The sequence below is a fragment of the Euleptes europaea genome, chromosome 4 (assembly GCF_029931775.1).
Source record: "Euleptes europaea isolate rEulEur1 chromosome 4, rEulEur1.hap1, whole genome shotgun sequence".
Taxonomy (NCBI): domain Eukaryota; kingdom Metazoa; phylum Chordata; class Lepidosauria; order Squamata; family Sphaerodactylidae; genus Euleptes; species Euleptes europaea.
This window is the reverse complement of record NC_079315.1, coordinates 15,455,647-15,471,225: the sequence shown is the minus strand read 5'-3', so window position 1 is coordinate 15,471,225 and position 15,579 is coordinate 15,455,647. Positions and strand designations below refer to the sequence as shown.

At 41.9% G+C, this 15,579-nt stretch overlaps 2 protein-coding genes across 3 annotated transcripts in view; one reads left to right on the top strand and one right to left on the bottom strand.

Annotated features, from left to right (window-relative positions):
- GTF2E2 (general transcription factor IIE subunit 2) overlaps nt 1–15,579 on the top strand; it is a 42,685-nt gene that overhangs the window by 6,689 nt on the left and 20,417 nt on the right. The gene's annotated exons all lie outside the window — the stretch shown is intronic.
- Nucleotides 2,254–12,538, bottom strand: SMIM18 (small integral membrane protein 18). The gene is made up of 2 exons (XM_056848758.1): nt 12,387–12,538; nt 2,254–2,585 (listed from the first exon to the last, which is right to left on the bottom strand). Exons 1-2 carry the CDS (start codon nt 12,517–12,519, stop codon nt 2,254–2,256), a joined length of 465 nt encoding a protein of 154 aa, XP_056704736.1. The 5' UTR covers nt 12,520–12,538.

Below are 15,579 nucleotides of genomic sequence, written 5' to 3'. Positions count from 1 at the left end.
TTGAATGGCTGTGAATGGAGGAGCGATATGCTTTTCGGTAAATGTGTCTGAGAACCGGTCATATTGGTGGTTTTTGGCTCGGCTTTTAAAAGTGTAATCTGTATTTGGTATTATTATTAGCAGCGGGGAAGAAAGTTATTTGCATTTCCACAGAAGAAGATGTTGGCAACTACTTGTGTTACATGAACAAATAAAATATTTTGGGGCTACATCAGGCAATTTTGAATTCTGGACTGGTGGCACTGGATCACACAGTTTTTCCCTGTGTGTTTCCCCGCCCCTAGCCCAAATTACATCATAAGTAAAGGTAAAGGTACCCTGTGCAAGCACCGAGTCATTCCTGACCCATGGGGTGATGTCACATCCCGATGTTTACTAGGCAGACTGTCTTTGCAGGGTGGTTTGCCAGTGCCTTCCCCAGTCATCTTCCCTTTACCCCCAGCAAGCTGGGTACTCATTTGACCGACCTTGGAAGGATGGAAGGCTGAGTCAACCTTGAGCCGGCTACCTGAAACCAACTTCCGTTGGGATCAAACTCTGGTCGTGAGCAGAGCTTTTGACTGCAGTACTGCAGCTTACCACTCTGTGCCATTTGTAGCCTACAAATAATATAATTGGAAAATCTATGAAAGCGGATTTCTAGGGCGTGACTCTGCTTTTCCTGGGACCCACCTACTAGTCAGGGAGGTTTCTGTTTCTAGGGGTGAAGATTTTTTTTAAAGTTGCTGGCAGGAGCTCAAACAAGCAAGTTAAGAGCCGGCAACGAATCCTAACTACACAGTGGAATACAGTAGTGCTGTTGCGTTGTATAATCAAGCAAGCCTCAGCCCTCTGTTCAGATTCTAGTCGGTTGCTATTGCACAGTTGCCCGTCCTTCCTCAAGCCATGATGACACAGCTTCAGGGCTTAGTAGCAAAGGAAGCACAATAGTACTCCAGCTGTTGAAGCCGGAAGAGAAAACTGTCAGCCTAGCTGAACACCAGGAATCTGCACTGGCCACTCAGTGCTGAGGTGTCCCTAGGATTCCCTAGTGTTCAGCTGCGCACCCCCCCCCCACACACACACACAGCAAGATCAGTCCAGTTTTTGCACACATACCTATGGGGAGGGGCCGTGGCTCAGTGGTAGAGCATGCAGAAGGTCCTAGGTTCAATCCCCAGCATCTCCAGTTAAAGGAACCAGGCAAGTAGGTGATGTGAAAGACCTCTGCCTGAGATCCTGGAGAGCCGCTGCTGGTCTGAGTGGACAGTACCGACTTTGATGGACCTAGGGTCTGACTCAGTATAAGGCAGCTTCATGTGTTCGTGTGTACACAGGGCTACTGCTGAAAATGGCATGCCCTAACATGGTTATGCTCTGTGCTTCACTGTCCCTACTCCTCTGTCACTAGCTGGCAGATGACGGTGTAGTAATGATATCAGGATGTAACAGCGTAATGATATCAGGATGTCATCATGCAAGTGCACATTACAATTAAGGAGGGGGGAAACTTGACACAGGGCTGCCATTTTTTATGGCCAGGCCAATCTTTCTTGTACTGTTTAGTTCTTGTCCAAGTCAGAAGGGAGAAAGTACGGTTGCCTTCATGTTAGCAGAGATCCTTCCTTGCCTGCTTATAGGTCTAAAGAAGAGGGGTTTTTTCCTGGAAAACAAAAACATTTTTTAACAACCTCCCGCCTGTTCCTGAATTGAGGAAACTTGCCAGTGTCAGTGTGAAGCTGCATGGTTGTAAATTCTGTGATGTAACTATAAGGCTTGTGATCCTGTGATTTTACAAGTTGCTAGGAGCAGCAGTGGCTACTGCAGGAGTATAAAGGCTGAGATTACATAGGAAATTGCAGCCGTATGTTAATATCGGAGCTGAGTGTGCTCAGCTGTATGTCATTAATTTGTGTTAACGTTTTGTTCTTGTTGGAGTTTTGATAGTGTCAAACCAGCATTATGACAATTAAACAATGGGGAAATTGATCATATGAACAAAATTTTACTTGAGTCATCAATTCTAATCAACAGCAGTTTCATTTAAAAACAAAAACAAAAAATTGCTCATTTTCATACAACACTGTGACTGGTTGCCCATTATTAATCGTTCTGTGAACTGTTCCAGTTTCTATCCACCAGTGAACCCAAAAAATTGCTAATATTGATATTTAAGGCTGAGCAGAATCTGACTTGCTCGGTCTTAACAACGCAAGAGGTTTGTTACAATGCTGAATGTATCTTTTCGATGCTAGTTCTCCATCAGTCCTCCTTCTACACCACTTCTGTTTCACGTTTCCTGAAGCTTTCCATCAAAGATCTAACAGGATTGGGTTCCTTCTCTAAGTCTTTCACGGTTTTATTTTTTGCACAGCAGCAGCAGTCAAGCAGCTCGTATAAGAAAGCTAGCACCACCAAGCATACCACAGTAAATATAAATATGATCAGAATAACAAAACAGGCAGTGTTCCAATTGTCGTGGAAAGGGTAGATCTTCTGCACTTGAAAACCGAGGTACTGGTAGATGGGTGCAGTTTCGTTCAAGTGAGTAGCATTGAAGGTTGCCATAGTTGCAGGCTCCTCTGGGTTCTGTCCTTGATGCAGCTCTGTATATTGAAACACACATGCAGAAAAATAAAGTGCATTATGTTCCATTTTCTCTTGCCTACAAAATCTTTTCTGCCCAGTATCGCTCTTTGCCCACACCCCAGAATGCTTTCACATATACACACGAATTGGTTCATGTTTAGGGGGATTCTTGCCCATAAAAAAAGCAAAAACCTGGAGCTTTTCACTAAGAAGAAAAACCCGTGAAAATCCCACTTTCACATTTTCCTTGATTTTGACTGTTCTTTGGTTAGAAAAATATTATTAGAAGTACTCCTAGGTTGGTGCAGACATGGTCTTTGATAGTTTAGAGATCTGGGACTGATTGCATGCCTTCTTCTCCCGATTCCTCTCATCTCTAGTATTCTCCCTTTGTAGGTCTTAACTGTGGTTAAGTGGCATGTTGGCACCAGTGTTAATTACCAGCAGTGCTAACCTGGATTTGCTAATCAGCTTCAAACCAGGTTCTGAGGGAGCCTCCATTAGCATACTGTAGCTAGCATGCGAAGGGAAAGCTTAACTATGGTTGGGAAGCCCCATCATCATGTCTGCCCATAATAGATCTTGAAACATTATCTCTCACAGATGTGCTTTTGGAATTTGTCAGGAAACTGAGCTGCTTCTTTGTGTTGCCGTAAAGTCTCAAAAGGCTTCCTTCTTGGTTTGATACTATGTGAAGGAGCCTGGGAGATCCTTGGATTTGCATGTCCTTCCCAATATATATATATATATTTTAATGTGCCCTGTCTTTTGATTAGATAATCTCTGACGTGGTTAACAATGAATCAAAACAGTACAGGGAAGTTGAGTTCAGATGGAACGTGGGTTCTCGCTCATGTCTTAGTACTGATTGAGTATCTGTTATCCGGACATCCGATATCCAGACTGCCCCTCCGCAACGCACCAATTTGTTTTTTGATAAATCAGTGTACACAAAACTATTAAATATGTTGTATAAAATTACATTCAGGCTATGTATATAAAGTATATATAAAACACATATGAAGCTGCCTTATACCGAATCAGACCCTTGGTCCATCAAAGTCAAGTCTTGTCTGCTCAGACAGGCAGTGGCTCTCCAGGGTCTCAGGCGGAGGTCTTTCACATCACCTACTTGCCTGGTCCCTTTAACTGGAGATGCCGGAGATTGAACCTGGGACCTTCTGCATGCCAAGCAAATGCTCTGCCACTGAGCCACCAAATGAATTTCGTGTTTAGACTATTTAATTGTGTAAATGCAAATATTCCAAAATACAGAAAGATCCGAAATACGGCCCACTTCTGGTCCCAAGCAGTCCGGATAAGGGATACTCAACCTGAAGTAGAACAGTTAAGAGAAACATTGAAGTCTCCTGTTTTTGAAGCCTCTCCCCATGTCTCTGGTGTTCTCGCTGCTGCTGGGCCTTGTAAGGGTTGCAGTGAGTCCAGAGGAAATAACCTTTCCAAGAGGTTTGCTGCCAACTAACATGCATCTAGGTGGTGGAGGGGCTTCTCACCCAGGCCATGTAGAATGTGGCTCCCAACTCACCTAACGATGGTGAAGGAGAAGTACTGGGGATATTTTACATTAGAGCACCTCCTCAGTTCCCAGCTGTTCTGTCCACTGTTTCTCTTAATTATCTCTGAGCGTATGGATTACATTTAAACTGGAAATCTGTGGTTGGTGCTTGCTCTGCTGTGAAGACCGGGGTCCTAAAAATTACATTTAAATAGAGGTAGCGTGATGTAAAGATCAGCCGTTGTGGTCTCTACCCCAGCCCTTGAACACATGAAGCTGCCTTATACTGAATCAGACCCTTGGTCCATCAAAGTCAGTATCGTTGCATTCAGGCTATGTATATAAAGTATATATAAAACACATATGAAGCTGCCTTATACCGAATCAGACCCTTGGTCCATCAAAGTCAAGTCTTGTCTACTCAGACCGGCAGCGGATCTCCAGGGTCTCAGGCAGGGATCGTTCACATCACTTACTTGCCTAGTCCCTTTAACTGGAGATGCTGGGGACTGAACCGGGGACCTTCTGCATGCCAAGCAGATGCTCCACCACTGAACCATGGCCCCTCCCAAATAGATGCAAATTTCACATGAACACATGAAGCTGCCTTCTACTGAAACAGACCCTTGGTCCATGAAAGTCAGTATTGTCTACTCAGACTGTCCGCGGCTCTCCAGGGTCTCAGGCAGAGGCCTTTCACATCACCTACTTGCCTAGTCCCTTTAGCTGGAGATGCCGGGGACTGAATCTGGGACCTTCTGCCTGCCAAACAGATGCTCTACCACTGACCCCCAGCCCTTCACTTGAGAGACTCAGTCCAAGTGGCTTTCTGCATAAAATAAGTTCAGCACCCATGCGGGAAACAGAAAAAGAACAGTAACTTTTATTTACTCCCAGGGTTAGGGGAATAAGGTGGTTCAGAAAGAGGATGAAGCTTTTTACAGGTGTAACACAGTCTTGCTGGGCCCGTACATTCATAAAGTTACTGTTGACTGTTCAGGAGCATAGAGTGCAGTTCACAATCACGTTTTTATTCTTGAGGTGAATATTGGCCTTCCCTTAGCCTCAGGAGCTTCACAGTGTAAATGTAAACTCCTCCCAGAAACCACAGGCCTTTCACTAGTTTCCCTCAGAAATTGGGGCTTTGAGATCGAGTCAGTCTCTTCCTCAAGTTAGCCTGCTTTATCACCAGAGACAGGTTCTGAGACTTCCAGCGTTTTCTTTTTCTTTAAATTTTTTTTTTAAATTTTTTTCCAAACATTACACATCATAAACATACACACCATACAAACACAACACAACCTTGGTCTTAATCTTACAAAATCTTGCATAATCTATCATAACTCAAATATCTCACTCAAATGATTTCCAGAGTTTTCTGAGACAGGTACCTTTCCTAACGAAAACTCTGGAGATGTAAACCCCATCTCCGCATATTCACTGGTTTGGCCTGTTTACACGCAAGATGAGCTCTGAGACAGGATCTCTCCAGTTTCTCTCTCTCTCTGTGGATTCATACCCTATCTGCCTTTGCTGACAGTGTCATACGGGTTCCCAAACCTTTCAGGCCACCGCCCCCTTGGTTCCACAAACTCAACCCCAGCTCCCCCTACCCTATCCTATAAAAAGCACTATTCAAAATAGGGATTTGCATGACTCACTAAAGAAGATAATAACAATAAAATTTCAAAACAGTGACAATTAATTGCACATCTATTCAAAATCAAATTAAAAAATTTTAGTTGAAATTTATTCAACAAAACTGATGAACTTGATCCAGTGGTACCAGCTCTTCAAAAGTATGGAAAAAAATTCTGATAATTTCCACCAAATTTGCCAGCATGGTGTCATAGCTTGATTTATTGTAAATCAGTGAACAACATAGTTGAAGGGGCCCAGCTCTAGCACCACCTGCTGCCCTCTTGCCTCTTAGTGCCCCCCTAGGTATTCCCACTGCCCCCTCCCCCCAGGGAGTGGTACTACCCACTTTGGGAACCACTGGTGTAACAGCTTTTTCTTTCTCACTGCCCCTTCCCACCTGGCTCCTTCATCCCTTCCAGAGATCCTGATTGGCTGCTAGCTGCTCAGCTCACACACCAAATAGGACTAAAGGGGGACTGGTGTTTTTCAGAAAGGGGCAGGACCTTTGCCGGTCCATCACACCTGCAAACCAAGATTCAAAACTCTCTGAGCATATTCCGATCATAACCCAACAGAATTAACATAGTCCTATTTTAGGCCAGGAAGAAGAAGATGGAGGCCTGAAAATAATATTTTGCTAAAAGAGGAAGTAGTACTCCAATGCAAAAAAAAAAGAACTCAAGGAATTTTTTGAAATCAATAAATCTCCAGGTCTCGTTGGCAACCATATGGGACGCGAGCAAAGCCTATATGCGAGGAAGGTTGATTGCTATAAACTCCAAGCTTAAAAAACAAAAATTTAGAACAAAGAGAGAAACTGATGGGTGAAATTTAAAAACCCGAAGAACAATATATCAAAATAAACAAAAAAAGTATATTAAAAGAAATTAAGAGGAAAAAATAGAAATTGATATGATTGATACAGAAGAGATGCAGGTGAAAATAATGTTTTGAATATGCCGATAAATCAGGAAGATATTTAGCTCATTGTCTCAGAAAAGAAGCTGAGAAAAAAATGATAACAGGTGTGAAATTGAAGGAAAAAATTAATTTTTTAAAAAAAAGATATCCATGGCCAATTTTTAAATTATTTTAAAAACTTATGTCAAAACTCTCTGAGCATACCACCGTCCCCCAGCTATATGCTATCTGCTGCTACTCCTTCAGCAAGCAAGAAGCCCCACACCTATGGAGCCACCAGCCTTCTCCTGTTCAGCATAGCATAAAAAAGTCACTAATAGACTTCTCAATGCCCTGGCCTGGATAGCCCAGGCTAGCCCGATCCTATCAGATCTCAGAAGCTAAGCAGGGTTGACCCTGGCAAGTATTTGGATGGGAGGCCTCCAAGGAATGCCAGAGTCGTGACGCGGAGGCAGGCAATGGCAAACCACCTCTGAACGTCTCTTGCTTTGAAAACCCCATCAGGGGTTGCCATAAGTCAGATGTGACTTGACGGCAAAAAAAAAGACTTCTTAGTCAGCATGCCTCTTGAAATGTACATAGATGGAAAACCTCTCCCAGTGATGCAGGAAGCCTTGGTGGCATCTTCAAGTGAGAACTGACCCATAGCCTGTGTTCTTTGGAGGCTTCCTGGCATGTCTGCCCAGGTGAGTGAAATACCTCAGTGCTCTCCAAAACCCATCACGCCTTGTTGTAGAAGGGAGGACCTTTATGGGTTGGATTAAGATGACCCCAGATTACAAACTAGTCCCAGCTCTTATTTGTCTAAATTTGTCTACATTTTGGCCAGAGGAACTTTAGAGAAATTTCACCCATGAGAAAAAGCAACGTTCAGGGGCAAGAGCTCCTCCCCTCATACTTACTACTACAGATCATGCAGTTACTATAAGGGTAGAGGCAGGGGGAGCCACCACAAGGGGTATTTACTATTCCCTTATAGGTGTAATCACCAAAGGCACAGAAGATCACGGAGAGTATATTTGCTTTCATTCTTCCTCCAGACGCAATTGCCTTAGGCCAGAGCCCCCCAGAATGGATAACCTCTGCTGAGGATAGGTGGATTCTCAAGGTGCCATCCCCTGTCCCTGTTGCCGCTGGCTCCCAGACAGACTTGGGAATTGTTCCCAAAGACAAGAGAGAACCCAGGATAGACTCTAACCCCAGCTCTGATCCCCAGAGATAATTCCCATAGCCGATAGTGATCTGGGACCTCTTCTGAAGAGTAGCAAGGGTAGAGAATTTTCAGGGAAATATTTTATTAGAGAAAAACAAACACAGGAATGTTTTCCCTGACTCAACTGAAGCAGTGGAAGCCTTCTAGCTGGCTCAAAAGGATATACAACAGTCATCACCAAGCTGTCCAACCCTAGATCAACTTCCTCTGCCTCCCTAGCAGGATCCTCTTCCACCGCTTCTGTTCTAGCACGCTTCGATTAACTCCTGCAGATGGAATGACTGAAGCTGTCCAAAAACTAATCCACATTATTTTGCAGTATGTTCTACCTGCTGTCCAACTATAACATATATATCCATAAGATGGGAGCTTCTGTTTTGGTTCTTACTTCCAAAGCTATGCTTCCCTGAGAAGCCAACCCATTTGCTTGTGGAGCAACATAATTAAAAAACAGAAGCCACTGTACTCTGAGGTTTTGGTTTTTTTCGGTCACAACTCTGTGAGCTGTGTCCTACAACCTTTAACCAGCATAGGGAAATAAATGTCAAGTTCTAGGCAAATGTATTGACTTGCTCTGTGTAATCCGCCTTGAGCCCGTGAGAAAGGCGGACTATAAATGATGTAAATTAATAAATGAATGTTAGTGTTCCCTTCTCAGGCTACAAATGACCCCTTCGACACAATTGTATTGGAAACACAAGATGAGAAAATCTTGCCGAAGACTCCTTCCAAATGGCATTCTTCTTTTGTCGCTCAAAATGCTCAGTGTTGTTCGAAAATTCACCCAGAGAATACAATTCCAGATGGCAAGAACAAAAGCCAAATCTGGTTCTTCCTCCCTGTGCCCTGGAAAGAATCCCAATTCCAAAAGACTTCTCACCCATCCAGTTTAATCCTCTCCCTGGCATAGATCCCACATCTGCCCTGTAGCAAAGTCAAAATTGATTTATTTTAACCACTTGAACCATGACATATTCTTATGTGAACAACAGAACCAACGTGGGTAAATATTTGCTATAGAGAACCAAGGAGGATGCCATTTTATTAAATGGTTATTTTTATACTTTCCTGATGTCTGCATCTCTTCCTGGGTAACCTAACAACAGTCTGGGTGTCTAATCAAAGGTCTTTGTGGTCAACTGAGTAATTGGCAGTGATCCTAAAAACCACTGGGGCAAAGATGCCCATGTTAACAGTGGTTTGCAAACAGCTTTTGAAAATGACAACACCTAGATTTAGTTTCCGAAGTTAGTGCTTAGAATTCTGTACAGGAAGAATACCTGAAGGCAGCTCTTCAGTTCCCAGGTGGTCTACTCAGTCGCCTGACATTGGGGTCAGGCAGAGTGGTCTTTGAACTCATGAATCTTCTCAAAAATGTACACAGGTTCAAAAAACTGAAGTTGGACCCAGGTGCGCCTCCCAACAAAATACTGCCAGGTTCAGCGCACATTTATAGGGAAGAAGACATCTGAACAAGCTGGCCTCATGGGTTCTTCTTCCACTTCTGAAGGACTGTCCAAAAGGTTTGAGTGCAAGGGAATGGGAATAGTATAACTTGGCATAGGTAAGATTATGATGGGTAGCCATGTTAGTCTGTCACTAGTAATAGAAAAGAACAAGAGTCCAGTAGCACCTTAAAGACTAACAAAATTTCTGGCAGGGTATGAGCTTTCGTGAGCCACAGCTCACTTCTTCAGGTATCTTCACTTCTATTGGCATAGGTAAGGCATCTTGTCTCCCTTTTGTCTCTCTCTCTCTCTGCCATCTGCAGCCCTAAGTCCCCCAGGATGGCCCTGGCAAGGAAGGGGTCACCTGCTTTTTTGGGAAGTGCAGTGGGAAAATGGGTGGCTCATTTTCACTTCTGAAAGTACAAGCAGCTACCTTCACTTTCAGCATCTGGAAATTGAGGCAGATCCCATCATCTCAAAGATCACTTTGGAAGTCTCCCTTCCCAGCCCCAAAGGGAAGAATCCGTCCCTCTGCTTCCTATCCTTTCCTTTGTGAAGAACAGAAATCCACAGGCGAGTCTAGAATGTCCATCTTCAAGGAATATTCTGGCATGAATGGGACCAGGGACCCTAGCATTGTGAAGAAAGATTCAGAACAAACATTTGGAATGTTCTAAATAAAAAAGGTTTAAATAAATGAATAAAACAAAGCAAAGAGCGGTACATGTTCTAAATAGAGGGAGGCAGTGAAATGTGTCTTAGCCCTGGCACCCATATACTGAATATTATCAAAGAAGCTGTAAGAGTCAAGTTCTCTAAAGGTGAAAAAATGGATTATTCACCTTCAAATAATTTTCTGAGGGGGAATAATAAAATAAAATAAAATTTTGAATATCTCTATCACCCTAACCCACCTCTGTAGGGCTGCTGTGAGCATCCCCCCCCCCCCGAGCTCCTTGAAGGGAGAGTCAGATTCAAATGTGATCAATAAATAAGATGTCTGGACTGCACACAGCAAGGAGGTACTGGATTATTGCATGCTGTAAGCTGCATCCGGTAAGACCTTCGGGGACCTCAGTGGGATCCTCCGTTTTCATTGTTAGCAACGGTGTTTTCTTTATGTCGAATCCGTTATCAGTTTGGTTCTCTTTTTAAACCCTTTGCAATGGTTTTGGTCATGTAAGTCATTCACTGAAAATTCTGTGGTGGAGAATATATGTAGAGCACCCTAATATGAGGAAACAGGAGTTAAGCTGAATTTATCTCAAGAACTAAGAAGCTATGTCTAATATAGGTATTCATTTTTTTTTTTAAAGGAATACGTCAAAAGCTCAAATGGCTTGAGTACAATGGAGTATTTTGGATAGAACTCACGTTATCTTAATGGGGTTATTTTAATTTTTAAACAGGGCCTGTAATATATTTTAAGATCCTAAGAGAGAAAGGGGAAGGCCCACAAGAATTATATTTACCACTGGTAAATATCAGCAGGGAGCACTGAAATGAGCAAGGTTGTTTAAAATAAAACTTAATGCTTTTTTTTTTTTTTTTGCACAAAAAATGATGAACAAAACACACAGGCCTAGATTATTAAAGTAAACTGGTTCATTAATAAGAGGAATTATAGCCAGTTTAGTGCTTTTCTGAAAAGGAATCCGAGAGTGTTGAAAATCATAACGGTTGGGAATGATTACTATACTAATGGTTGGCAATCATAACGGTTGGCAGTGACTAGTACACTACTAGTTAAATATAGTATGGGGGGGTGGGAATCAGCAGCATGACCTGCCCTTTTTGGGGGTTATGATTAAGGATAGTTGAAAAATTGGGAGGTACTGTTTTTTCAAGGTGTATATAAAATGTTTTCTGATTTGAATCAGGTTACTGGTGGCAGAACTGCATAATATTTCAGTATTTAATTGTTAACCCAGTACTGGGCAAGAAGTGTATCAGTATTCAACACAGAGACATTTTAAATAAAAGGAATGATTGATATATATTTTTAATTCAGATTTCTGGCAGAAAATTAGAGCTGGTAGTACAGTATTATCTAACTTCATAATAATTGTTCCCCTATCAGACCTAACATAATAGAATTACGTGTATCTCTGTGGCATTTTAGTACTGATTTGGCTGAGAATATATTTGTTGCCTAATATACTTTCGAGGTACACAGCAATAAAGCTGAAATTAAATTTTTAAAATTTTGCTTTTAGAGTTAGTTTTAAGAGTTAGTTTTAAGATTTTTCCATTTCATTTTATGTCTATGCAAGTCGACAGTAGTTTTTCATATTTAAGCAGCGATTTCTGCTTGTGTTATTTTAACTTTTAGTTTACAGTGGACCATGGTTAAAAAGCACATGACTTGCAAAGTCGGTTCTCAGGACAGGGTTAAAGCTTTATAAAGCAGTGTGGCATCTCTGGTTGGATAAGATACAGAGTAAACAAACAGGCCATATCTAAACAGAAGGGATTTCAGTGGGACTTTCTTGTTAATTACGCACAGGGTTGCAACATTCGCTTGTGCTCGCCAAGTCCCATCGATTTAAGTGAAGCTGCGTTCATGATGTTAACAAGTCACTGAGTCATTCACCAAGAGGTACAGCACGCACATGTTAAGGGTTAAGGCTAGCCCAAGCAACCAGGTTAAATGGCAGGGTTTTTTTGCGGGGTTGGGGGGAGGGCGTTTAGCGATTGTTTAAATCTGGAGACAAAACATTCCTGATACTCCTTCTTGGAAAGACACCCTCATACATTAATTTTTTACCTTGCAAAATTTGATTGATTGATTAGGTCACACAGAGCATAAAAAGAATTATGTTTTCAGAATATTATCTGGGCACGTTGAGCTCTCTGTAAGATGGATGGTCATCAATTCTTCATGAATGCACAGATGGTAAGATTTTCCTATTAACACAAGACAAGCATCTCTGCATTTAAGCAGAAATCTAGCTTCAGATGCTATTTTTAATTTTGTATATTTTTAAGATGGTTGCCAGATGTTCTTTTTTTTAAAGAAAGCTTTTTTTTTGTTCAGATAATAATGGCAAGATAATTTTTAAAAAATATGTAGACCTACCTCTTTTCAGAAAGGGTGCTGGAACAGCGCTGATCTGCTGTTTAATACAGCCTCTGGTAGAGCTAAGATGGAGCTCTGCTTCTATTGGCCGAAGCAGGATGCAGCTGACAGCTTCCTTTGTGCTCATTTGCATCAGACCCTTACCCTGAGGAGGAAATCATTCATAAATCTGGATAAGTTAGGGTAGCAAATCAGTTCTCCTCGCTCCCCTTCTTTTTAAACCTTTGTAGCTCCTTCAAGAACAAAATGTATTTTATAAAACAACGCGGCCTTTTTGTGCTTTTGTTTTGATCTGGCGAACGGTCTGAGCACGGCATTTATTGTGTTAATACCTGCAGGTTTCTTTGCTCCTCTGATAGTACGTTAACCTAATGTGAACCCTCCATAAGTAATCAGGATCTTCATAGAAGACAATTGCCGGCTTTTGTCTAATTATAGGATTTTGGTACTTTAAGGTTGATGTAACTTTTGTCTTCCAGTTCTGCTTAGTCAAGAACCATTTATGGTGTAGAAGCCACTGGACTCAGTGAAACGACAGATTTCCTTAAGATTTGTGTCCCCAGTTATTGTATTTTTTTCTCTGACTCCTCTTTATAACCATAGTAAGCAAGGAAATTTGTTGATGTGGGGACTACAGTATCTTTGAAATTCTTACAATTTTATTCAGATTGTGGTTATTTTCCAAGATTTTGGGGGTGGGGATTGAAGTTCTGTTTCAGGGAAGCGCTTTCCAAAAACCAGGCAGGAATGTTGCACTTCTTGTCAGTTGGACGTTCTTGATTAAAAAGTTATTTCAAATTGCTTATATTTAGCTGTGAGATTGCCCTGCCTGTTCAGTGAGAGTTCATTGATCTTGGAGCACTGCCCCTTCCAGTTCAAACAAACCAAGGTTCCTGAAAGAAGGAAAGCCTGGTCAATTTGAAAGAAAGCAGATTTAATGTCCTGATTATTAGTTCTCTATTCTCTGCAAGTTTTTTTATCCCCTGCAAATAAGTCCATATAAAAGTTATAAATAATGAATTCCTTTTTTTTAAAGTATTAGAAAAGTACAGTTCCAAAAATAAATATTTTTGTTTGTGTTTTTAAATATCAGTTTAATCCTGTTTTCCTTTGTCAGGACAACGTGGTAAAAGGGAGCTGAGGAAAATGGGACTATTTTGTGTAAAAAGCAAATGCCTTTTTATTCTAAAAGGCATTTCTCTAGTTATGTTTGTTGCAGGTCAGTTTTCATGGCCTGGTCATGATGCACATCGGGTGAGATTATTTGAGTAACAGTCTGTTCTGGTGTTTGAATGTACACTAGAGTGTATATATTAGGTTTTCAGTGGTTGGTTTTGCTGATTAGGACCCAGGACAAGGAGCTTGCCGCATTGGTGAAAGTCTGTGAGGCAGATGTGAGAATGAGGAAGAGATTTGTTACCAGCTTCAGCCATTCATATCTGTAAAGCATTCTACGCGGGCTGAAGACAAGGGACTTAATATCAGGGTTCTGAAACGTGTCCAGATCACGTGAAGTGATGGTATCGCTTTACTCTGCTCTGGTTAGACCTCACCTAGAGTATTGTGTTTAGTTTTTGGCACCACAATTTAAGAAGGATATAGACAAGCTGGAATGTGTCCAGAGGAGGCAACAAAGATGGTGAGGGGTCTGGAGACCAAGTCCTATGAGGAAAGGTTGAAGGAGCTGGGTCTGTTTAGCCCGAAGAGAAGAAGACTGAGAGGGGATATGATAACCATCTTCAAGTACTTGAAGGGCTGTCATATAGAAGATGGTGCTGAGTTGTTTTCTGTAGCCCCAGAAGGTCGGACCAGAACCAGTGGGTTGAAATTAAATCAAAAGAGTTTCTGTCTAGACATTAGGAATAATTTCTAACAGTTAGAACAGTTTCTCAGTTGAACAGACTTCCTTGGGAGGTGGTAAACACTCCTTCCCTGGAGGTTTTTAAGCCGAGGCTAGATGGCTATCTGTCAGCAATGCTGATTCTATGACATTAGGCAGATCATGAGAGGGGGGGCATCTTGGCCATCTTCTGGGCATGAAGTCACTGGGGTGGGGGTGGGGAGGTAGTTGTAAATTTCCTGCATTGCGCAGGGGGTTGGACTAGATGACCCTGGTGGTCCCTTCCAACTCTATGATTCTATGATCTCTTCTCCCTCCCCTTCCTTCCTTGTAAGCATCCAAGGGTGGTGGATATTAGGGCACTATATAGTTTACAAATTATATTATACAATGTAAATTTATTGGTTGTAAAAGTGCTCTTTTTGTGATTTTGTATTTTTATGTTTTCTTTTTTTGTTTGTATTATGATTTTATTTTAGTTTTTTTTATTTTTACTTCTTGTTTAATTATAAAAAATCAATAAAAATATTTTTTTTTAAAAAGAGATTTGGATAACCCCAAAGATTGCATGCTGTTTTATGTTATTTCAGTTGATTGTAATAGATGCCTTTACATGGCTTCTGTGTGGGCGAATAACAATTGCTTGTAACGTTCGCACATTTTAAGTTGCACATTGCCTAGCTTCGCTGAGCAGATGGGCCGATGACAAGCCACCAAAAGGATGCCAGCTCTCACAAAATGCCGGAGAATTGGGGAGGCTGTTGGAGTTACGGTTTCTTGTTGGTGCAGCGCATTATTCCAAAGAATAAGACCAGCATCTCTGGGTGGCTGGACCTTGTGTCTTGACTCTAGGTCTTCTCATGCGCATTCACAAAATGCTGGGGAGAAATGGGGCATTATGTTGATGGGGCCAGTTGCATGGGCCTTTCCCACACAGTCTCTTCCTCGATCCCACCCATGTGGCAGTTTAATGGAGACACCCCTCCAAGCGCATTGCATTGTGGGGAAATGCGCTATGGGGAAGCTGCTTCATGAGCAAGGAAACTTCATTCAGACTTTTGTGGGAAGCCGGAGGCTCTGATAAATTATAAGAATCTAGCTTAGCTCATTATCGCCAAGGCTGCCAGGTTTTGCAAGTGCTCTTCTCTAAAAATGTCTCTCACAATGCCATAATTTTAAGATTGCTCCTTTGTTAGCGGATTGCGCTTTGCAAATCGGAGATCCTCCCAAACATAAACAGTGTTTCCGAGGAAGACCATAACACCTGAAGGTGTCTGTGAAGACTGGGTAGGCACTGTTAGTTTTTTTGGCTGTGGTTATGGTAACAGATATATAAATATCCTGTGTCTGATG

Excerpts from the sequence above, each read along its gene's own strand:
- SMIM18 (XM_056848758.1), bottom strand. The coding sequence starts at position 12,519 with ATGCAAATGAGCACAAAGGAAGCTGTCAGCTGCATCCTGCTTCGGCCA. Across the intron at positions 2,586-12,386 it reads AGCACCCTTTCTGAAAAGAG|AGCTGCATCAAGGACAGAAC; the intron begins GTAGGTCTACAT and ends TTCAATATACAG.